Source organism: Ovis aries, chromosome 11 (assembly GCF_016772045.2).
Source record: "Ovis aries strain OAR_USU_Benz2616 breed Rambouillet chromosome 11, ARS-UI_Ramb_v3.0, whole genome shotgun sequence".
In the NCBI taxonomy this organism is placed as follows: domain Eukaryota; kingdom Metazoa; phylum Chordata; class Mammalia; order Artiodactyla; family Bovidae; genus Ovis; species Ovis aries.
In genome coordinates this window covers 54,876,535-54,900,415 of record NC_056064.1, presented here as the reverse complement: position 1 = coordinate 54,900,415, position 23,881 = coordinate 54,876,535, and the positions used below count along the sequence as shown (strand labels likewise).

The following is a 23,881-nucleotide window of genomic DNA, read 5'->3' as shown; positions in this document are numbered from 1 at the left end:
GACACGGCAGAGGAGCACTTGGCAAGAGTCCTGCCGGCCCCTATCCTCCCCTGCACTGAGCCAGCCAGCCAGGTGTCCTCCTCCACACCCTTGCCCACCTCCTCTCCTTCTGCCTGTCTCTCTGTCCTGTCCTCTCCTGTCCTCTCTGCGTCTGGCTGAATACCCATGCTGACTCTTCTAGAATCAACTCAACATAGTCCAGTGAAGGGTTTGTCTTCTCTTCCCAAGCCCCATTCACGTGAAAAAGATTTTTTTAAAAATTTTATTTATTTTGTTTTGGCTACACTGGGTCTTTGTTGCTATGCGTGGGTTTTCTCTAGTTTCGGCAAGCAGGGGCTACCCTCTAAGTGGTAGTGTGTGGGTTTCTTGTTGCGGTGGCTTCTCTTGTTGCAGAGCACAGGCCCTGGGCGTGTGGCTCTCGATAGTTGTGGTACACAGGCTCAGTTGCCCTGTGGCATGTGGAGTCCTCCCAGGTCAGGGATTGAACCCATGTCGCCTGCATTGGCAGGCTGGATTCTTAATTTCAGGATCACAGGGAAGTCCTGTAAAGGACTAAAAAAAAAAAAAAACAAAACCCTAGGACTCACCTAGTGGTCCAGTGGCTAAGCCTCTAGGCTTCCACTGCAGGGAGCTTGGGGTCAATCCCTGGTTGGGGGAACTAAGATACCTCATGCTGCATGGTTCAGACAAAAAAAAAAAAAAAAGCTTTCTACAAGAATGTTCATAGCAGCTTTAGTCACAATAGCCCCAAACTGGAAGCAGCCCAAATATCTATCAAGTAGAGAAAGGATAAACAAACTGCTATAGTTGTCTGGTAGAATACTACTCAGCCGTGAAAAGGGACAAACTGCCGCTGCATGTGACAAGGTAGTTAAATTTCACAATTGAATGGTGAGGGAAAGAAGCCAAACACAGAGTACAAAGTGTTTGATACCATCTATATCAAACTGACTTGCGGTGGTAGAAATCGAATTGGGGAGTGGGGGCAGGGGCAGGAGGGCTTGCCTAGGGTGTGCTCACACACTGGGGTGCCTTTCCAAAGCTGAGTCTCCTAGAACCATCCTTTGATACCCAGAAGCCTCTCAGCCATCCCTCAACTGAGTGCCTCAAACTCTCTGTACCCCCAGCCTGACTCCCCCTTCCCTTCCCTTTCACGCTGCATTTCCCACTCAGGCAGCAGTGACTCCATCACCCACCAGTCTTGAGGACACCAAGTGACCTCTCCCAGTGGCCTCCCAGCCCTGAGAAGACCAGTCTGCCTGATCCTGGGAGTGAACCTGGAGAGTTACCCTGGCAAGACCACCCTGCTGCCCAACTCAGTGGGTCAGAAAAGCTCTCTAAGACCAGGTCTTGCCCATATTTGTGTCCATGCAGACACTGGTCCACAGGTGTAAGGAACGGTGACCAGGCAGCCAGGTGATGTCTGACCGGGGTTTCTAGCACCTGGGACCGGGGCGTCCTCCCTGCAGGTGGGAAATCCACCCCGAGTCCTGCCAGCTGGAGGCAAGAGACGTTGTGGGCCTGATACGTTGGTTGCAGAGTCTCAAGGAGGCCCAGGCTGGCTCCCCCATGTACCTGTTCCTCTCTGTTTATTTACTTAGTTATTTTGGCGGTGCTGGGTCTTAGTTGCCGGGATCTTTGTTGCTTGCAACATGCGAATTCTTAGTCACCAGGATGGATGTGGGATCTAGTTCCCTGACCAGGGATAGAACCCCAACCCCCTGCATTGGGAGCATGGAGTCTTACCCTCTGGACCACCAGGAAGTCCCTGCTGTTCCCTTTTTTTTTCTGTCTCCGGGTTCCTGAGTGTCCTACCATGTCACTCCAGATTGCTCCTTCCTCTTCCACCCATTGCACTGTCCGCTAGCTCGAGCTGGAATCAGAGGGCCCCACAGTCCTCTCGTACACCCCAGCACAGCCCCCTTCCCCCGCCCCCAACTCCCCACCCCACTCCCCACCATCACCATCTTCCCTCTCGAAGCAAGAGGCACTGCAGAGTGACCGCTCCTCTGGGCTGGGGCAGGGCTCACCCTTCCTACCGGCTCCTATTCCCACCAGAGGGGCCTATCCTTTGCTCTCCTAGCATCCTGTCCGCCCAGCATCTGCGACCCACCCTCTCCCTGGGCTAGCCCTTTCTCTCCTGCAGGCACATGCAGGTCAGCTTATCTTAAAACAGCTTCCCTGTGTTCACCACAGCTGACCCTCTCCTCTCTTTTGCCCTGTTCTGAGCTCTGGAGTTTGCTGCCTGCTCTCAGACTCTGGGCTCTACCCCCATGGGGCTAATGAGATGCCCTGTGGGAGGCCAGGAGCCCTCCTGGGCAAACGCTGGCTTCCTTCCAAGCCCACTCTGACCTGTTGACTCTCACTGCAGGCTCCTTGGGGTGGCTGCCTCCAGGAACGGGACTGTCTGTGTGGGTGTGTCTAGGGGGCCAGGAGGGGGCGGGGTGAGGTAAGAGGCTCCCTCCTGCCCCAAGGGTGGCCCTTCTCCAGGCTCAGTCCTCACCCTCTGCTCTCCTCTTTGATCCCACATCTGGAAGAGTCCATGTACCTGGGCCACAGCTTTTACCTTCATGAGGTCCTGGGGGACTGCGCCTAAGTCTTGGCTCTATCTCCTTCCGGTTTGGAGCACCATACTGGTTAAGCGGCAGACTCCGCTCTCTCCACTGAAGGACTTGGGGTGACCTCCCCAGGACGGGGCTAATGCCAGGTCACCTCTCCCCTCTCCCACATGGCTCTACTTCATTCCTAATTCACACAGTTGCCCACGGCCTGTGAATTCCACAGGTGTCCTCACTCTCCACTCCTTCAAACCATCCTTCATTTTCCCCGGGGGCGGGGGGAGTCGTTTTCATTGTGTAGCCACATCTTTGATTGTCACTCATACCTGTCTCTTCCCAAGTCCCTTTGGAGGTCACTGTGGGTCATCTAATTGGAGGGGTCTGGGAAGTGACTTGTCCTTCAGAGAAGAGCTTTCTGAGCCCAAGGATAGCAGAGTCTATGAGCTGATCGTTTGGGTTGGGGGCCAGGGTGGGGGTCGCCGTCTCTTGTGGTCCAGTTGGTGATTTTCTTCCTCTTTGCTTGGGAGACCTTCAATGTCCCCATACCAACAGAACCCACAGGTGGAGTAGGGAGCCTAGGGAGGCCCAGGGAATGTGGTTGGGGGTTGAGTCCCGGCCCTCTGTAAGGTCCTCCCGCCCCATGCCTCTCTCCAAAACTGGCCTTGAACTGGCGGGCCCAAGCGCGCCCAGCCCTGCAGCACAGCGTTAGCGCAGGCCCAGCCTCCCAGGCAGTCTCTGCCAGGCCAGGCTTAATCGTTAGCCACACAGCAGGCACAGGGGACTTTCAGGCACCTCACAGAGCTCCCAACCTGAGCTTAGACTTTGGGTAGCTGGGCTCCATGGCCGTCAAGCTCAGTGGCCCATCCTGGTGCACCTCGGGGTGGGGCCCGCATGGACAGATTAGCTGGGCACCCCTCTGACCTGGTGACCTTGTAGCCAGGTGCAGACAGGTCAAAGGCCATCTACTGATCCTGTGGATTTGGGTGGGGTAATAAATGATGGGAGAGAGGGGGCTCGAATGCTGGTTCCACTGCACCAGCCCTGCCTCTTGGGCCTCTGTGTCCTTATTCCCAGGGTCTCAGCCCCAGGGGAGCTGGGGACTGGAGGAGCAGATGAGAATGAGAAAGGCCTGGCCTCTCCCTCCTCTCTCCATCCCTTCCCTCTAGTCCCTCATCTGGTATCCCCTCCCCCTCCCCCCTCACCTGGCTCGAACCTACAACACATCCCACTTCAGCAGGCATCAGGGCCCCCCTCCCTCTTTCATTACTCCACTCAGACCCACAGGATCAGCAAAGGCAGCATGGGGCTTTCCTCAAAAGCTCCCCCAGGACAGAATGCTCTGCACTCCTGGGAGCATCAGGAAGCACCCTGGGCCCAGTGACCATGACCCCGGTAGTGTTTACTGTCTGCGGTCACATTTTGTCGAAGCAACTTGGCTGTTTTTCTACCTTTTGTCGATCTGCTCAGCTGGCTCCTTTATTCGCGCATTCACTCCTTCAGTACTTCGGAAGCTGGGGCCTGTCCTTGATGCTGCAGATATAGGAACACTTCAGGTTATCAGCCCGCAGGGCTCTACAGGCCCATGGGCTCCTGAGAATGAAAGCTCTCAGTGGCGGGGTCTGTATGCCACCCTGCCGCATCCCTCGACCCCCTGTCCGCGGTTCACTTTAGGCAAGTTGGAAGGAATGGGGTGCCCCTAGGGCTGGGGACAGGGCTTGGGGTGCAGAGTGGGGGCAGGGGAAGAGTCAGTGACAGAGCTGGTGGGTGGCTGGGTGAGGGGTGGAGAAAGATTGGCATCCTCTCAGCCTCAACTTAATTCCCTGGGCAAACAGCAGCGCTGGGAGCGCTGCCGGCAATCCACTGCGGCTTCAAAGGGCCTTGGGGCCGTGGGCGGTGTAGGCCACGGGCAAGGTGCCAGGCTTCCCCACTTCCTGGAGCGCTTGCATTCCTGGGAGCTCAGCGAGCTGCTTCCTTCCAGGGGAAAGAGGGTCTGGGTCTCGGACCCTGCCGTCCTGCCCTCAGAGCAGCGTCTGGGGGCCGGAGTAGGGGGCAGCCAGACCTGAAGCCCAGCCTCCTGGCTTGGTGATCGTGTACCCTGCTGCTCCCTGCCCTGCTGTACCGTCTGGTTGGGTTCTGGGGGACAGTACCCTCCAGCTTGTCCCTGCCCGCCCATGATACAGGGAAAGTTCAGGCCCCAGCAAGCCAGTCACGATGCCTCCAACCTGTCCCCACCTGGGAGCCTCGGAGTGGGCTAGACACAGGGGCCTCTGGAGGAAGGTGACCCCCCGGGGCTTCAGGCACCTCCTTGGCTCACACTGGCTCGTGCAGGCCCAGCCTGGGTGGCCTCCCAAAGACCCGTCCCCGGTGCTGCTGCCTCCCCTCCCTTGCCACCTATGTTTCCCTCTTCACCACACAAGAATGTGTCAGCAGGACCCGGGGCCACTCTGCCACCCATTGTTAAAGCAGGCTTCTCTCCACATCCCTGCCTCTGACAGGCCCAGGCCTGCCCCGCGGGGCCAGCCCCTTGTCCCCTGCTGGGAGTCCAAATACACCTGTTTACCTTTGGGCCTCAGCCAGGGATGGGGACGGAAGCTCGCCTGACTCCTGACCACTGGGCCCCACCAGCCCTCCCAGGCCTCCCTTCCCACCCTCCACTCACTCTTCCTTCTGCAGGTCTGGATGCCAAGAACACCTAGGTGGGGGAGGCGTGATGGCAGTAGAGTGTGTCCTGCCCTGGGCCCAGCGCTGCAGGAGGCCTGACCCATTTGCTCCAGGACTGCATGGGACCCCATCCTGGGGGGGCTTTCCAGACATCCCGAGGGTCATGGGAGCCAGGAGTGGCTGGTCCTGTGGAACGGGATGTGCTCTGGACAGAGGAGGAGGACCCCCAAAGCCTGAGCTCCTGCCCTTTCCCGCTTCATCACTTTCCTGCTGGGGGATCCATGGGGAAGGGAGGATGGGGAAAAGGTGGCAAGTTAGGGGACAGAAGGGTGGCCTCTTGCTTTGAGAAGGGACTGTTCCTAACACCTGAGAATGAAGTGGCTCAGGGCCTTCTTACCTCAAAAGTGGAGATCCGGGCTTCTCTGGAGGCTCAGTGGTATAGAATCTGCCTGCCAAGGCAGGAGACATGAGTTCGATGCCTAATTCAGGAGGAACCCACCTGCCAAAGAGCAGTTAAACTCATGTGCCATGACAATTGAGCCTGTGCCCTAGAGCCCGGGAGCTGCCACTACTGAAGGCCGCGTGCCTAGAGCCTGCAGTCCACAAGAAAAGCAACTGCAAGGAGAAGCCCGCGTACCACAGCTAGAGAGTAGCCCCTGCTTGCCACAACCAGAGAAAGCCCACGCAGCAACGAAGACTCAGCACAACCACAAAAGAAGTAGACATCAAAGGAAATGAGAAACCTGCTCAGGGAGCTTGGGTCATGGGCTCAAAGCCACACAGCTCAAAAGAGAAAGGACAACTCAGTGCGATGTGGGGTCCTGGACTGAGATGCTGGGATGGAGAGGAGCATTACCAGGCCAACAAGATGTGATTACCAAGTCAATGTCAATTTCCTGATTGTGACGATGGTGCTAGGGTTATCACGAAAGCGTGTGCTTGTTCTAAGGAAATACACACTAAAGTATTTAGTACTAATGGAGCGTCCTGTCTGCAACTTAGTCAATGGTGAAAATATACTTTGATTGGGATTACACTGAACCTACAAATAAATCTGAAGTAAAAATGTCATTTTTATTTTTTTAATTTAAAAATATTTTTATTTATTTGACTGCACCTGGTTTATCTGTGGCATGCGGGGTCTAGTTTCCTGACCAGGGATCGAACCTAGGCCCCCTGCTTTGGGAGCATAGAGTCATAGACACTGGACCACCAGGGAAGTCCCTGAACATCTCTTTTTAAAAAGCCACCCAGCTAAGGGTCAGGGCAGGAATGAACAGGAGGGACAAGATCTGATACTCACGCTTCCCACCCTTCACGCTTTCCTCCCCCATCAGTACAATGAAGCCCTGTGTTTGGCCGACTTCACAGCCCCCCTCTCAGCTTTGGCTGCTCCTAGAAAGTGTCTTTGGACCCTTAGAAGTACCGATGCCTGCTGATGCCTGCTGCTCCCCACTGCACTTCCCTGCCCCGCCTCGCCAGAGACACTAGTCCCAGGTACGGGGATTTTCAACTCCTGGTGGTTCTTCCTGGCAGCCAGAGGTTCCTTCAGCCTTTCCTCACCTGCACCCTGACCTTGCCCCACTTCCCCTAGGAGGGGCCCAGGCAGAGGGTGAGGAGGAAGGACAGTGACAGGCCCCCTCTGTCAATCCAGGGTGTACCCCCTTTGGCGGGGGCTGGAGGCTGATCCTGGGGACCAGTGGAGAGCCTGGAACCCCCATGTTCCCTTAGTGCTGGGGAACGTGGGGAGGAAGGCTGGTGGGTGGTGGGGAGAGGGAGGGAGCCACTGCTGTTGGCAGGGTGGTGTCTCAAGAGGGAAGAAGGGCAGCCTCCTCAGTGAGCTGTGGGAAGAGAGTGGGCTGGCTCCCGAGCTCAGTAAGGGCCCAGCCTGCTGGCCTCTCAGTGTGCTTGCCCTTCTGAAATATTTGGAATAATTAGCAAGTGAAAGCAGCAAGTTAACCGGGGAATGCCAGGTTGGCCAGGAGCCAGCCTTGAGTGAAGGGAAAGAAAGGGGCTTCGGGAAAAAGGGGTCCGTGGAAGCTGGGCAGGATTGTGTGGGACAGTGCCTCTGTTTGTGCCTGCCTCTGTGTGTGTGTGTGTGTGCTCACGTGTGCTGGGGCAAGGGGCTGTGCTGGCAGGGCTGGGGGGGGCCGGGGGTGGGGAGTGATGGGTTCCAGGCAAAGCTGGGGCGAGGGGGTTGAAAGGTGTCTGCTGAGTGTCACCCATTTCCTGTGCCTCAGTTTCCCCATCAGAACTCTGGTAGGTTGCTTCCTCACAGGGTGGAACCTGATGGTGGGAGAGTAGGGTCTAGGCACTCTGTCATCTTTCCTGGTGGCCTTCCTCACCCCCAGTCTGCATTGGAGGGAAGGTGCCCGGTGGGGTGATTGCACCAGGGTGGGAAGGGCCCTGGCGCTGGGGCCCTCTGACCTCACCCCCTGTCCCTACAGAAAGGGACCGAGGACGGGAGGAGCTGGAGACAGGCCCAGGCGAGGACCGCAGGCGAGCCTGGGCAGGCCCTCGTGGTGGGGGAGTTGGGGGACGTGAACCGAGCCCTGGGCAAGCCGGGCCTTTGTGAGTCCCCAGGGCCAGGGAGGGGGCTGTTTCTCCTTTGCTGCCCTCCCACTGGGGACTATAGGTGCTGTCTCCGCACTGCACAGATAGAGGCACTAAGGCCTGGCTGCAGGGGACCCCCCCCACCCCCAGGGCTGCCTCTCAGTCCTTGTCTCTGGGGACACAGAGGTCATGAGGGCATCAGCTGGCACTCTGCAGGCCTTTGGTACCCCCCTATCTTCCTCCCAGCCATTTCCCCTTGGCAGTGAAGCCCCCCAAAATACTGACCCCCACTTTCCCCCAAACAAATTTGCAAGCAGGTCCATTTAAAATTTTTTAAAAGCTTTATTTTTAAAAATGTTTTACTGTAAATAACTTTTCATGAAAAAGTTAAGTTGCCTCACGGGGCAGGAGGGTGGATGTGGGACACAGCCTAAGGGGCTCAGGGTGGAGCAAGGCACTCCCCTGCACAAGCACAGGCAGGGGGCATGGGGCGATCCCCGGTTTCTTGGTCCCAGTGGTTCTAGCAAGCACCGCGTCGTCCCTCCCGGTTAAGCCTCAGCTATAGCTACACTCACTACATTAGTCTTTCTGTCCCCCCTTCCCTCTGCAGCTTGGCTGCTCCTGTCCCCAATCCCACAGAAACCCAACTCCTCGCTGCTCTCAGCCTCAAGTTGGGCTCAAAGATTAGGGATTTATACCTCTAGAGATGGGGCCAGAAGACCCCAGGGGCCTTAGAAAATCTCCTGGCTCCACCCAGCACCCGGATCTCGGTTCAGTCTCCTCTCTTTGCCCCCCTTCCCCAGCTCCGCCCCACGTACTGCCGGCCAGCCCCAGGGAAGCTTGGCCGGGAGAGGCCTCTAGGGGGTTAATTTGCAGTCACCTAATTAGCATTTGTTGTACCTGGGAACTTTCTCTGGATAGAGACCTGGGGAGGAGAGCTGGAGAGGGAGAAGTCTTGAGGCTAAAATGCTCTGGGGCAGACCCTGTACTGTGGCTTCCAGCTTGGGCAGGGACCCTCCAAGCTGCAGCTCTCAAAGTGAAGGGGCCCGAGTGTGTCCCTGGGGCCTGGAAGAAGTGGATCAATGAAACACTGTGTGTATGGGGGGTTGGGGAGGGCAGGCAGCAATTCTGGTCCTTGGTCCCAGTTCTCAGCCTCCTGGGCTGGAATCTGAGGATGGCCTGGGCTGGGAGCCCTGTGTCCTTGTGGGGTCAGCCTTGGGAGACCTGGCCCAGCCCCTGCCTGGGCAGTAGGGTTTCCATAGGCCTGCACTGGGGGGCAGTCTGGGCCCAGACGTGGGCGCTGTCCGGAGGGGGAGGGGCAGGGCCTGGTTTCTTACAAGAAGGCACCCACGCTGGCCCAGTCGTGCAGGTCAGTGGCCAGGGTGGCATCTCCGGCCTCAAAGAGGGGCTCCGGGGGGAGGCAGCTACTGCCGCTCTCGTCCCAAGGGTGCTGCAGGAAGGATGTGGCCAGGAAGGTCTCGTCGAAGTCCAGGCTGTCGGCAGCCTGCTCCACTGAAGCCCCCCAGGTGGCTGGGCAGTCGATGTGGCGGCCGTGGACGGTGAGGTCCACGTCCCCATGTGAGGCAGGGCTCAGTGGCGGGCTCAGCTCCAGGGTCTCCAGCGAGCCCAGCTCCCCGCCCAGAGTGCCAGCGTCGAAGATGGCCTCCCAGTCAAAGTTGCCCTTGAGGGGTTCCAGCTCGCCCTGCTCCTCCTGGGTGAGCAGCAGGGTGCTGGGGGGCCGAGGGACCTTGGCCACCCGCTTGGGCAGCGGCTGTTTGCGCTTATGCCCGAGCCTGCCCTCGCCTGCGCCCCAGCCCGCCTCCCCAGTGGCCTCCTCGAACTCCCGCAGCAGCTGTTGGGCCTCGGTGTTCACCGTCAGCGGCCCGGCCCATGGGGCGGCGCTGGGCTCTTGTGCGGCCTGGCGGGCGAAGGCTGGGTGGATGTGGACCGGGGGCAGCCGCCGCTTCTTGAAGGCCCCGCTCAGCAGCCGCTCTGCATACTGGGGGTCGATGCGCCAGAAGCCCCCCTTGCCAGGCTCGTCCTTCTCCCGAGGCACCTTGATGAAGCACTTGTTCAGGGACAAGTTGTGGCGGATGGAATTCTGGACACAGGGAGAGAGAAGAGGAGGGTGGGTGAGTGGGCAGGGTAGAAGATGGGGGCCACCCAGTGCCAGTCCCCCCCACCAGCTTCTCTCCAATGGGGGCCGCTGGGAGGGATGGAGGGCGGCAGAGGCGCTGCTCAGACCAGGAGGCTTTGGGACACCAGCCACGGGGCACCGGGAGCCGGGAGTGCTGTCGGGGGCTTTTGTTCCCTGTTGCCAGGATATCTGCCTGCTCAGTCATCCGAGTCCTGAGCCGCAGGATGGCTCTCAGTGCCACCCTGTCCTGCCCTCCCTCCCCTCCCCTGCCGCTTGCGGCCTCTGGCCAAAGGCCTCGGCTCCCCCAGGGCCTGGACAGCTATCTCTCTCTGCCTGGGCCTGGCTGGCCTTCTCTGTTTGTGAAGTGAGTGAGTGGGTGTGAGTGTGTATATGTGTGTGTGTGTGTGAGGGGGTGGAATCTGATGATTTTCCTTGTTTGTAGAGCCGGCCGCTAGCCTGGGCCCTCACTCCCCCGCCACCCCCAACAACCCCCCTCCTCCCATTCCAGGCTCTGAGGCCTCAGTTGATTATTACCCAGCCAAGAGGGCCAAGGGCATAGCACTCATTCCTGGGGCCTCTCAGGCTTGGGGTAGGGTGGCGGGGGTCTCTGGATTCTCACTAAGGTTACAAATGGTACTGCCCCCGGGTCAGGCAAATGTGGAACAGCTTGGAACTGTGATCCTGCGGCCTGTGACACGGGCAGTGATCTGCGCATCCTGGGTCTCTGTCTCCAAGAAGCAGATGATCGAAGATGCTGATGGTCAAATATGCTCAGGGCAAAGTGTGCCCAGCCTCCCATCACTACCCTGCTTAGTTCATGCCTGGGTGCACAGTCCCAACCACGCTGGGGAACAGGGATCTGGGGCTTGGACAGTGGGGCCGGCAGGTGGGTAGTGCCCCCTGGCAAGACTGGGATGTTTACACGGCGGCCTGGGCCCCTTGGCTGCTCTGTGCCAGGTTCTGGAGACCTGGAACATGAAGCCAGTGTGGGAGGCACAGCCCCTGTGGAAAGCACCTGGCTCAGGTAATTGTCCCCCTAGGGAGGTTGATGAGAAGGGCGGGGAGGGGAGTGGTGGCAGGAAACGGGGAAGGGCTTGGGGTGGGGGCTGGGACAACAGCTTTAGGAAGGCCCCACAGCCCTTCCATGGGGGCACAGCTGGCCTTCACACCCCAGAGCACAGCCCCTCTCGCCTCCCCATGCTCCTCCAGCCAACCGAAACCAGGCAGGATGAAGAGCCTGTTTCCCATTCCAGTCCGGCCCTGACAAACTGGCCTGGAGCAGGGTCGTGTCTAGGAATTCTAGGACTTGGGACAAAAATGTGTCCCTCAGTCCATCAACCTCCCTCTAGGGGGCCAGCGTCCACACATAGTTTAGCCCTGGTCTTTGGACTGGGCCTGCTGGACGGGTGACAAGTTCTTTCCACTTGAACCTCAAATTCAACACCCCTAAAGCCCTGTGAACATCCGCCCTCCTTCCTCTCTGAAGTCACAGTGGGGGCAGTTCCAAGCACTGGGCTCCCTAGAGGTCCTTCCTCGACGGCCTTCTTCCCTCGGGCCCTGGCTTGACACGCCTGCGGATCTAGATCCGCGATGCGAGTCCAGCCTGCGAGAGCGTGGGCCGGGCTGGAGGGCCTCCCTACCTGCCAAGTGGGATCAGCGTGGCGGAAGTAGCAGAAGTTGTCCGTGATCCATTTGTAGATGGCCGACAAGGTGATCTTGGTGGCCTTGCTGGCCTGCATGGCCATGCAGATGAGCGTGGCGTATGAGTAGGGCGGCTTCACGTGCGGGTTGGTGGCGTAGTCCACGTCGTCGGGAGGCGGGGCTTGCAGCCCCGGGGGCGCGCTCCGCGACGTGCACGACGACGTGGGCTTGCCGGGTGTGTGCGGCTGCCCCAGGCAGGCGGGGTCGGCCGCCAGGGGAGACCCCGGCGCGGCCGAGCCTGGCACCTGGTGGTAGCCGTGGGGATCGGTACCCCCTGAGGGCAGGGCGGGAGCCTTGGCGTTGAGAATAGAGAATTCCTGCAGCCACTGCAGGCTGGTCAGGCTGTCATCCAGAGCGTCGGGCTCCTCCAGGCCGCCCTCCGGCCCGGGCTCCTCCGCCGCCCCTACCCCCGAGAGGCGTAGCCAGCTCTCCGCCATATCTGCGGGGACTCTCCGAGGGGGCGGTCAACATCCACGAGCCGAGCCGAGGGTGGCCGGCCGAGCTCTCTGGCCCGCTGACGCCCGCGGCTCGAGTTACACAGTCTCCCGGAAGAGCGCTTCCATCCCGCGACCCGGGGGTCGCTTCCTCCGAATTGAATGAGGTGCCTGCAGGGACCGTAGCGGGAACTGAGCCCTCTTCCCCCACCCTCGACGAGAGAGTGTGCGCAAGGAGCGGGGGCCTCCTCTAAAGTCGTCCCCGCAGCTGGGGAGGATCTTTTACTGCCTTGGTCTGGGAAACAGAAGCTGTGCCCCGTGGTCCAACCTCCGCAGGGTCCGCCTGGCTCTTCCTCTTTGATGTTTTAGAGGAGACTTAATTAGCCAAACGAGGGAAGAGTGTAAGGGACATCCGAAGCCATTCTCTTCTCCCCAAGAGTGGGAAATCAACCCCCCTCCCCTCCCTCCATAACAAATGGAAATGGGGCGAGGGAGCCCAGGAGGGCAGTATCTTTGAAAAGGGCTATTAGGATGAGGGAGCAAGGGGAAGGAAGGAAGGAAACAGGATAGAGAGTTATAGGGGCGCGGGAAGTGAGTGTCCCCCAAACTTCTCTGATGTCGTCCCTCGGGCCCGCCACTTCCGTCGGGGAAGGATGGGAGAGCGGGCTGCTACCGACGCCCTCCCTTTCCGCGGCCGGAAGACCACCCCGTCCCTTACCTGGCTCAGAGCGCAGCACGGGCCAAAGGAATGTTCTGGAAGAAGTTCCTCCCACCCCCTGCGGCTCTCTGACACCCCACCCCCAGCTCGATGGCCCAGCCAGCAGTCCTTGTCGCCCCTACGCCCGACGGCGCCTCTCTGAACGCCAGAGGCCGGGGGACCGGCATTAAGTAGCAGCTCCGAAGGCTTCTCCTGCTGCCATGGCGACGCTCCGCCCCTATAAACAGCTTCCGCTTCTGCCATTGGTCAGTGTGTCTCCAAGGGGACCGCGGGTTCTTAACACTCTCTCTGGCGGTAACTCTCTTCGAACTCCCTCCTCCTGCCGCCTTCTCCCGCGCCACGCAGCCCCCTACCCGCCACCCGGTCCCGGCTCCAAACATTCCCGCGCAAGGGCCCCGCGCAGGGTTCGGAGAAGCGCGCGCCTCGGCGCTCCAGCCGAGGCCCCGGGCGCCCCGGGTAGGCCGTCCGCTGCGGGAACCTCACTCCTGCCCTACCCCGCCCCCCTCCCACCTTCCCGTCTGGGCTGCTCCGAGGTGTAGACGGCTCCTGGGACGCAGCCTGGGGCGCGGAGGCCAAGACTGGGAGCGGCTTAGCCTCGGGGATCGCGTGCTTGGGGTTTTCCTTCCCTCTCTGGGTTGTGAGTGGCACTTCCGCACGTTTCTGCGGCCTATCCCGGTCTCCCGACCCTGATTGTCGAGTGGTGCCCGCAGGCAGGTCTGACTCTCGATGCCACCTGCCGCTTAGGTCCGCAGACACCCCCATGGCGGGTAGGGTAATCATGCTTCCTGGTAAGCGCTCCCTCCCAGCCCCATCCTCAGCAAGATTCCCAGAAGTGGACATCCCAGGAGCTTCTTCGGAAGTGCCTCTCCCTCCCTTCCAGAGAGCCGAGGAAGCTGAGCCAGTGAGTGGTACCCAGAAAAGCCATGCCTTTGCCAAATTCTCCTACCAGGATCATTTGCTCCGTTAATTTCACCAGCCTTTAAGTGATGAGGACCAACAGCGGACTGTAGTCCGTTCTCCTCCCTTCTCCCACCCTCCCTCCAGTCACCAGCTTTCCTGCTCTTCAATTATTGAGCAGCTGCAGTTGGAAGTTCTCCGGTTTAAGGGCGGGGGGTTGGGGGTGGGTTAGGGGGAGGGCTCGTTATCACGCCTTTGCACAGGACCTGTGACCAGGCCAGCAGACAGTCAACTCCCATCCAGAAACGTCTTTCCCTATCCCTTGTCCTAGTTCACTCCTTCATATACAGCTTGTCTTGAAGAAAAATACTAGAGTGCTAGAGAAAGTGAGACAAACTTTCACAAATAAGCCAGCTGCGCAGTTAACGGCTCTCCTTCCCTTGTCAACAGTTTTATTCATTTTTAAGAATCATGCAGCAATCCATAAATGTTGCATCCTTGACGTCCTCACTGTAGTGTGCCCACAAGTGTACTCCGGGAGTGAGGGGTACACAGATGGCACAACAGGACACGCAGACTCCCACATACTAGGTGTGCAGATCCTAAAGCAAAGTGAGAAACCAGCATGCCAAGATCAGGTGGACAGGACACGAACTCTTCCCAGGGGAGATGGCTTACAGTGTGTGGATCTGTGCCCAGGTGATGCCCCAGCGTGGGCATGACCTCTGGGGGGATGGGACTGGGGAAGGGAAGGAAAAAGGGCTCAGTGAGGAGGCCAGGGTCATGGCATCACTCGAAGTGAGCTCACAGGTGAGTTCAGACCCGAGCATGGCAGGAAGGAACCGCAAACACAGGGGAGTCTGTGGCTTCATGGGAGAAGCCAGGCCCTGTCACAGGTTCTCTGGGTCACCTGCTTACAACATGATGGTCTCCAGATGATGGCTGGGGCATCTGTCCTGTTCCCTGACCAGGCTGAAGACCAGCCTCTCTGGATGGGCTATTTCTAGGGATCTTCCCCACCCCACCTTTGGTCGGACCATGTGGCATGCAGGGTCTTAGTTCCCAGACCAAGGATCGAACCTGCACCCTCTGCAGTAGAAGTGCAGAGTCTTAACCACTGGAGCACCAGGGAAAGTTCTACTTGCCAAAGAGCTAAATGAGAACAGAGAGGTGGGGGGCTTGGGGAGAGAGCAGGAACTGTCTGAGAAACAGGCATGAAGAGCCATTTCTCACCCAGGTCAGTCTTGGATATCGAGCCAAGGCCTTGAGGAATCTGAGCTTCTTCCTGGGAGAAGGCAGACCCTCCAGAAAGGGTGAAGACAATGGCTTCCTCTTAGGGTTCCTGGCCGTTGTGGCTACTGTTTACCTGCCTCTCCTTCATCTCAAGTAACAGCACACTGTGAATACTACCTGCCGGGAGAGCAGGTGGGTCTGAATGCCACCACCCCAGGCTCAGGGAGGTCCCATTCCCTAATGTTTCTGGGGCTCAAACTTCAGGGAAATCAGTAAGTGGGGTTATTGCTCATATCTTAAATAAGATAGGGGCCATACAAATGTTTCGAGGAGAGAAAGGACATGAAGTGGGGCCTGAAACAGCAGAATCCACTGCATGATTGCAGAGAAGGTGGATGTGGGAAACTCAAGACAGAGGCAGACTCAGGCTTGGTTTGTGTAGTGTCTGTTGGGACTACAGGCCTCCCCGTCCCCCAGAGTAGGATGTGAACCACAGCCACCAGACAGTGTGCGGGTCACCACCCGCCTGGCAGCGCAAATAACTACACAGAAGGTGCAAAAGGTCCCCTGGGCTTGGGAAGGACCTGAAAAGTTCTTCAAGGGTCACAATACCAACTATTAATTCAGGTCATCGTGGTGGACGTATCCTAGGGCTCTGTCAATCACATCTCTGCCTCACAAACTTTTGGATCCAGCTTTGCTTCCCAGTCTCAGGCTCCACTAAACAACGACCTCTTCCAAAAGCCGGCAGGTAGCACATCTATCTGAGAGCTGGGAGGAACCCACTGACAACACCAGTGTGGAGGCAGGAACAGCCAACAGCTTACGGTCTGGCCTTGCTGTTTCAGGGTGTCAGTTATATGTCCTACACGGACTGCGGTGGGGTGGGGTGGATACATGGTTTGAACAATACCTCTAAATCTCTAATGAGCCTATGGAAGGTAGTACCTCCCCCATCAGGCTCAGCAGACCTGGGGGGGGGGGGAGGCAGAGGAGGACAACAGGTGGGGAGGGGAGCCCCCTGGATTACCCCTGGCCCCAGCTCAGCCCTTTCCCCAACTTCCTTTGGGGCTCCTGGGCACCAATTGAGAATCACCAGTCCACCCCTTCTCTCAACCTGTTTCTTCAACTATTTAACAAAAGGGGGTGGAGATGGCTACAGTGGGGATAAGAAGGCCACTTGACAGGGCGGTAGTGATGAAACGTGATACCACACAACAGCTCCTAACATGTGCCTGGCACATAGAAGGGGTTAAACTGTTTCTGTGGTGTCACCTTAGGATGGAGTCCCAGGCCTTCTTGAGTGCACCTGATCATAAATAACCCTCCGGAAGGGAGCCATGTAACTAAGGGATCCTCAGATTCAAGCATGATTTAGCCTCCTTCCTAAGCAGACAGACACATGAGGCACTGCCTCTGCCACCAGAAAGAAGCAAGAACTGTTTTCCCAACCAACCTTCCAGTGGTTGCCACTGTTCACTGTCCTGGAGAAAGGACCTCCTAACGCTTTTCGAGGGGGAACTCCACCTCTTGTGCCATACGGCTTTCCCTTTTCGCAGGAGTCATCCCCCAACCCCCACCCCGAACTAGAGGTTTCAGATTGGTCATGATGTCCCAGAGACCAGAAAATGCCAGGTGTCTGTAACGAAGTCACGCAAACTCCAAGTCCTCTTGGTCTACCCGCCTAAGGAGACAAAAGATGCACAAGAAAACAACTGGTCCACGGGCCTCAGCTCCACCTGAAGGTCAGGATTCAGTGGAAACGTTTTCAAAAAGTCTCTGCAGAGGGTCTCAGGAGCTGCAGTTCATCCCGTGGCTTTAGCCCTCAAGGAGCAAGGAGGCTTCTGGTCCCTTCTGAGGGGAAGGATCATGACTGCGGAAGGCTGGGAGAAGGAGCAGGCGCCCTCAAGCATCCAGCTTCCACGTGGGTCTAAAGCGTCTCCACGTGTCTTGCTGAGGATGCCCAGCAGGTCAGCGGTGCAGTGAGGCCAGGAAGGGATGCGAGGACAGGAGGGGGCCCCTGGCACACAGGCCGGGGTTCTCAGACGGCCAGAGGCCCCCACACGCAGGGCCTGTCCTCGGGGTCCTCCAGGCTTCCGGAGGACAAGCGCCGGCGCTGCGTGTTCCGATGACTCACCACGTTGTCATCGGCCTGCCAGGCACCTGAGAAGAGAAATGCAAGGTTACTCGAGCTGGACCTCCGGATCGGTCCAGATGGTGTCCCCAGCAGGGCAGCCTGGGAGTTCGGCACGAAAACTGGCAGGCTGCCCATTACTTGGAGCTCCCACGGTGTGCCAACCACAGCACGTGAGGAATCAGGAGCAGTGGTGCCCACTGGGCCAGGGACAGTCACGGACACTGGGGCCCACAATGGTGGGACACATGGGATGGTCCCTGTTTTGTGGGACCTTGCCCTAGGACCCACGTTTGTATCTTTATTTGGCCTTAAAGTTTGCTTCAGTGTAACCGCAGACAAGGGTCTAGCTGAGATTTTCGTGAGGCAGGAGGAAGTGAATGGGACGGAGAAGAATGTGTTAATTTGGGCCCAGAGTTGATGTTTGCTGTGGGGGCCAGGGTGGAGCAGGAAGTGCTTGGCTGCCCAGAGGGTGCCAGGGACTGAATGGCAAGGAGGAAAACAGTGCAGTAGCCATTCCTCTCTTTCTGCACCCAAACAGTCCACTGAGGTTTGCTATCAGCTGGTGCCATCCACCTCAGGAGATATTAGCCCCAGAGCCGTGGGGTCCCATGAGCACCATCCCCTAAACTCATCATCCTGTCCCCAGTCCACGGCTCCTGCACAAGAAGCACCGGCTGCCCACGCTGGAAACGCCCACAGCCCTGGGTTGGGGCTTCTCTCTCCTTTGTGCTGTGTATCCAGTCACCACCTCTGGCTTGTTCACCCTCTGCTGCTGTTTAGTCCCTAAATCATGTCCAAGTCGTTGCGACCCCACACACTATAGCCCGCCAGGCTCCTCTGTCCATGGAATCTTCAGGTAAGAGTATTGGGGCGGGTTGCCATTTCCTTCTCCAGGAGATCTTTCCGACCCAGGGATCGTTGAACCCAGGTCTCCCGCTTGGCAGGAAGGATTCTTTACCGCTGAGCCACCAAGCAAGGGCTGTGCACTCTCTAGTCATGTCTAAATCTGTAAGTCAGAAAACTGGGTACACCCCCAACTTATAACATACTGACTGTGTGACCCTGGGCAGGTCATTGTACTTGGAGTTCCAGTTTTCCCATCTATCAGACGGAAATGAGTACTTAGCCCCCAGAGTTGCTGGGAGAGATAACTGAGGTGACACGGCAGAGTGCTGAGCAGGGTGCCTGATTCTTAGAATGTGCTCGACAGCCAGGCCCACCCCCAGCCTTGTTCAGGTTCATCTCCCCTCAGCAGGCCTCCAGCCCACAGACTGGCTCCATCCATTCATTATTCCCTCCAGTGCAGCGAGAAACTCCTTCCAGGGGAGAGGAGGAAGCCCTAACCCCCTGGAGTTGGGGAAAGCCATTCAACCTCTGGCCTGAGAACCTCTGAGCCACCTCTCCCAGCTTGTCCCACACGACCCCCCAGTCGAAGAGGGTCCAACGTGTACCGACTTCCTCCCCCACTGCCCCCCTCCTCATGCCGTGAAAATTGCTGAATCCTTGAATTCCTCCATTGCACTGTGACCTTCTCCTGGGCAGAGCCAAGAGCCACACCTGGCCCAGCAGGGGGCTCATTCAGAGGACAGAGCCTGTGACCCCGGACTGGAGGCCTGAGGCTCAGTATATTCTCCTGTGATGGAGGCCACTCATGAGGGTCTGGGGTCAGCCTTCAGTTAAGCCAGCCCAAGACACGAAACCCTTTAATGGCGGAAACACTAGGATTAAGTGGGTAGAAACTGAGTATTTCGCATAAATGTCCTGATGCAATCATCCATCCTAAACCTCTGATACTACCCTGCAGAGGTGGACCCTGGGCCAGAGGAGTCCGTGGGACAGAAAATCGTTAGGTATCTCTCGCAGCCAGACAGAATGTGGGGGTCCCTATTCCCTGGAGGCACTGCAGTCTGGCACCCTCTAAGGATGGCCCTCTAAGTGTGACGGCATGACGAGTAGGCCAGATCGCCCTTCTAAGTTAAGAACCCCCAGAGACAGTGAGTTGTTTGTTCAAGTATATAATTTGGTAGAACTCATACCTATTCCTCAATGTTTAGGGGGCAGGACTCCGGAACGGCGGCTGTTTGGTGGGAAAGACCAAAAGCAAATGGTAAACGAGAGAGAAGACACACAGACACACACGCATGTGCAAAGTCAAACGCCTCCACTACACGGCTACCACCACCAGCTGCCAGGTCTGAATGCCTGAGTCCTTGCTACCAACGCCACTGGTCCAGTTCCTGAGCCAGGGCGCACACATGGCTCCTTCTGAAACCACCTCAAGCCTCTGTGCTCCTGGGCTTCGTGACAGTACCCTTTCTTCTAAAAAGGGCCCCTGCTGGACCCATGGCCAAACCCTGCTGCTGCTTGGCTCCTCCTGTTCAGAGGGAGAGCCTGGGTGCAGCAGGTAAGCCATTCTGTTCAGCCCTCAGCCAGAAAAGGGAGCCTGGAGATTCAGGATCTTTCAGCAGGGGTAGAGAAAGGTGCTGCTCGCTAAATTCCATCCTGGGGACTCAGAAATGGGAGAGTGGAGAGACCTCTAGAGGCAGATTTGAGAAGCACATCCAGGGTGCTTTTTCATACCCACTCCTGTCTTTCAAAGTGTTAGTCACTCAGTCACATTAACTCTTTTCCACCCCATGGACTGTAGCCCACCAGGCTCCTCTGTCCATGGAATTTTCCGGGCAAGGATACTGAAGTGGTTGCCATTCCCTTCTCCGGGGGATCTTCCCAACCCAGGGATCGAACTCCAGTCTCCTACATTGTAGGCAGATTCCTTACTGTCTGAACCGTCTTCCCGTCTCTGCCCAGCCACTAATTAAATATAAGGGCTGTAACAGCTCCGACCATCCTGTAGAGTCTCTCCAGGAAAAGAGGATGTTCACTTCAATTTTTCCTTAGTATCTGGGAAGTGTAACCCTTCCTAGTAGCGTATTCGTCTTGGGTTATTTCGGGTCACCATAGGTACTTTTTTGTTTTCTTTTTTTCTGGTCATGCTGCACGGTTTGGGGGATCTTAGTTCCCTAACCAGGGATCGGACCTGGGCCATAGCAGTAAAAGCGCCAAGTCCTAACTACTGGACTGCCAGGGAATTCCCTCCGTAAGTATTTTACATTTCTTTGGCGATGCCCACTCCTGTACAATGCAGTCATTTAAAAACATTTGTATTACTAAACCAAATTATCTTTGCTTTTCCCCACCACTCCCCAGAGCCTTTTCACAGAACTGTCAACCAGTCCCCTGACTACTTTCCTGCCACTTGTGTGATAGGCCATCATATTCCTTGCAACCACATCTACCTAGCACGCATTCTTATCTGCTCACCACCTACCCCTCTCAGCTCAGATTTCCTCCCTTTGGGAATCTTTCAGAACAACCTCAGAATATACCATATTCTCACACCTCCCCTTAGTTTTGGGTCCAAGAAGATCCAGAAGCTTCTTAGAGAAAGAGGGGCTGGATTGACACAGGTGCTCTCTCAGCATCGCTCCCACATGGGTGATGAGAGCGGGGAGGATGGGGACGTGAGCAGTCCTTGCCGCCAGCTGGGAATCCTGGCAGAGCACGTATGTGGCTGGGGGCGGTGGACCGTGGGATATTGCTGGGGCTCTGCTGCTTGTGGGCCCTCTGTGAGGGGACTGACGTCCTTGTAGAGAGGAAGACCCAGTGCCTGAGAAGCTGTCCTGGCGGCCAAGCCAGCCTGAAGTCCCTCAGTCATAGGATGGAACTCCGAACTTCCAGCTGAGTGTGATGAAGCCTGCCTATTCCATGGGACCTACCAAAGTGGGTACTTCTGTCATTAACCTGACAGATCCTTCCAGAGAGTTCCCCAGCACTTTGCTACCAGTGTGATGCTAACAGTGGAACTGGAGAAACATTTACCGAGAGAGCAGATGCACTTGCCCTCTCCCATAAGAGCCTTTGAGACCTCTGGGTGAAGCTACGTAGGGACCCCTTATGCCTGGGCCCAGAGCAGCCGCCCCAGCCATGTGCCTTCACGTCTGGCCCAAACGGTGAACTCGGTTTAATCTGAGAATGGCTGGCTCCCGAGATCACCATAAGGAATCCCAGGTTTCATGCCCCTCCTGCAAGCCCAGAGTGGAATAAAGATCCACCAGCAGGCTGGCCAGAGGGAGGCAGGGAGAGGAGGAAGCAGACAGAATGGGATCAGTTTCCACCAGCACGCTTGGCTGAAACAATTCCCAGCAGCTCCCTCTGCCAAAAAATGAGGGTGGGAAGTGGGGGGGCCCCGGGGCGAGGCAGGAACCTAGATTTCTCTCTTAAAGCCCAGTGTGCACAGCTGCTACAGACACAGGGCAGAGTGAGGGCAGAGATGTCATCTTCCCCAAAGTGAAAGTGTTAAATCACTCAGTCGTGTTTGACTGTTTGTGATCCCATGGACTCACCTGGCTCCTCTGTCCATGGGATTCTCCAGGCTACAATACTGGAGTGGGTAAGCCATGCCCTTCTCTAGGGGAATCTTCCCAACCCAGGGATCAAACCTGGGTCTCCTGCATTGTGGGCAGATTCTTTACCATCTGAGCCAACAGGGAACCTCTGGTCATCTTCCCCAACTACTGACCAAAGCAAATTCTTCCCGTAACCTTTGCCCCGGACTCATCTACACTTTTGCGGAACAGGGATTCATCTATTCTTACAAATTTTTTCTTGAAAAAAATCACAGCATGTGGAATACAGGCCCTTGCCAGTTAAGAACGGAAGGCCCAGCTTAGAGCCTCTTGGGTGTGCGCACGCCCAGCAAGCTCAGGGTCAGGCACGAGTGAACATGAACTTTCACAGAGTCTGGATAACATAAATGAGTTTCAAAATAAACAAACCGGACAGACAGACTTACAAATTTGGCAAAAAGACATGAGAAACACATGGACAGAAAGAAGCCAGGTAAGGAGTGGGAAGGCAGGAATGAAGTGGACCCTGGGCCCCAGCTGCTCCCAGCACAGACTTGGCAGGGTTAGCACTAAGTGGGGAGGTGTCTCTGGGAATTATAACTTCCCCTGCCACAAGCCTGCGCGGGGCCAAAGGAGTGAGGACCCAGGTCTTCCACAGGCTGATGGAGAGTGGCAACCACAGGAGGCTGTCCCTCCAGCCCCTAGCCACGTCGCCGAGCTAGTAAAGCACTGGACCCACGACAAAGACGTGGCTGTCCTGAAGCGAAGGAAGTCTTCGTTTCAGGGCACTTTAAAAGATTACAGAACCACACAATGTGAAGGCAATCTCTGCCGTGAACCCAGGAGAGGCAATTTTTACCTAGTTCACTGGGCCAGATGTGGCTTTAGAGGCCTGTTGGTGGAGCCCTTGTAAGCAAGGAGTAGAGGGACCTCAGTGCCTGGAGTGTGGCCGATAGCTGGGCTTCTTCGTGAGAACGTATCCCAGATTCAGTTTAGCGTAGTGGGAACACATCAGGGGCACCCTGATGTCCCTGGGAGAGGGCCAACTGAGTTAAGGCTCCAGGGAGAGGAGGCACCTTCCACCCCTGATCTCTCCTCTGGGATCCACATCCAGTGAGCATAAGGCAACTAGTGGTCACCCAGGCCTCCCTGGGTCACAGAGCCACTCGCTCATTTATGAAACGCTGACTCTCAAATTCCTCTCTGATCCTAACAATCCATGATTCTCTGCGGAATTGCAAGTTCCCTTTTCAAGGGCTCAGGGCTCTCTGAGACTTTCTCACAGAGGTGGTTGGTGTCTGCCTCCAAAGCTGCTGATAAAAGCAAGACGTGGCCCCCTGCCATGGGATCTGTAAGACTGTGATGGATGCGCCCTGTCAGGCCAAATCGGAAGAACTGGGAGGGATTTTTGCCCCTTTTCTTCCTGCTCAGAGCAGGGGTCTCTCTTTGCTCAAGGACTCTCCTTTCAGCAACTGGCTTCCAGCATCTTAGCAAAGCCCATGCCTTCTTGCAGGAACTCCAGGGCAGGAGGTGGGTGTCCCAGGGTGAGAGCAGGGGTGCGAGCAGGGGAGGGAGCGTCTCCCACCAAGTTCATGTTCAGCAGACTGCCACTCACCGGGTAAGCAGACCTCAGAGCACAGCTTATTGTCCAGTGCTTTCACGCTGGCGATGTCAAAGTCATTGTTATTGTCACACTCCATACCTAGAAATGCGCATGTCCTCTGGCCTGTAACGGAGTTAAGGCAGTTAGAGAGGGGCTGGCTGTGTTTTTTCTCTGCTTTGCTGTCCTTAAAATAAAAATCTTAAGGATGGAGACAAAAAAAAAAAAAATCATATCATATGTTAAAAAAAAAAAAGACAGTAATTAAGTGGGTAAAGAGTGGACAAAAAAGGAATTAAATTGTTTGTGTTCTCCTGTCCTGCTGTTTCTTTAACAGGCTCCTTTCCAGCCTTTGTTCCTGGGAAGTCAGACCTTGGGGAGGGCTGCAGGATGTGTGCCCAGGCCCAGAGCAGGACTAAGTCAGGCTGGGAAGAGCTGGGGGAGCCACCAGAGAAGCAACTCCGCCTCTGGCCCATGACTGTGGGTTTGTATGGGGTGCGTTTATGACCACAAGGCTCTGGGAAATGGCTAATACATAGAACATCAATTAAAGCTCTTTGGTTCCATAATTTTGCCCATCAAATCAAAGGATCGCTTAGTTCACAAAATTATGATTTATTTTCTGATGAGGCTTAATTTGTTATTCTGAGTATGTTTTAAGGCAGCAGTCCCCAACCTTTTCAGCACCAGGGACTGGTTTCCTGGAAGACAGTTTTTTTCACATACCAGAGGGTGGTGGGGGATGGTTTCAGGATGATTCAAGCTCATTACATTTATCATGCACTTTATTTCTATTATTATTACATCAGCTGCACCTCAGATCATCAGACATTAGATGCTGGAAGT

At 56.6% G+C, this 23,881-nt stretch overlaps 2 protein-coding genes across 5 annotated transcripts in view; both read right to left on the bottom strand.

Moving 5' to 3' along the window:
* Nucleotides 1-8,094: 8,094 nt before the first annotated feature.
* On the bottom strand, nucleotides 8,095-12,902 carry FOXJ1 (forkhead box J1). The gene is made up of 3 exons (XM_027974112.2): nucleotides 12,763-12,902; nucleotides 11,550-12,215; nucleotides 8,095-9,873 (listed from the first exon to the last, which is right to left on the bottom strand). The coding sequence occupies exons 2-3, from the start codon at nucleotides 12,045-12,047 to the stop codon at nucleotides 9,106-9,108; spliced, it is 1,266 nt and encodes a 421-aa protein (XP_027829913.1). The 5' UTR covers nucleotides 12,048-12,215; nucleotides 12,763-12,902; the 3' UTR covers nucleotides 8,095-9,105.
* A 1,179-nt stretch (nucleotides 12,903-14,081) lies between these two features.
* RNF157 (ring finger protein 157) overlaps nucleotides 14,082-23,881 on the bottom strand; it is an 80,236-nt gene continuing 70,436 nt past the window's right edge. For 3 of the 4 annotated variants that reach the window (XM_027974114.2, XM_027974115.2, XM_042256336.2), the window contains 2 exons: nucleotides 23,051-23,161; nucleotides 14,082-17,055 (listed from right to left, as the gene is read on the bottom strand). In XM_027974114.2, the coding sequence (XP_027829915.2) occupies nucleotides 16,934-17,055; nucleotides 23,051-23,161 (233 nt within the window). In that variant the 3' untranslated portion in view covers nucleotides 14,082-16,933. Of the gene's footprint in view, nucleotides 17,056-19,065; nucleotides 19,107-23,050; nucleotides 23,162-23,881 lie in introns of all 4 variants that reach the window. The other variant, XM_027974116.3, reaches the window with a different exon arrangement.

What these genes read in the sequence shown, in the direction of transcription:
- FOXJ1 (XM_027974112.2), bottom strand. Translation starts at nt 12,047, where the DNA reads ATGGCGGAGAGCTGGCTACGCCTCTCGGGGGTAGGGGCGGCGGAGGAG. An exon ending in ACGCTGATCCCACTTGGCAG is followed by an intron (nt 9,874 to 11,549) that starts GTAGGGAGGCCC and finishes CCCTGTGTCCAG; the next exon opens with AATTCCATCCGCCACAACTT.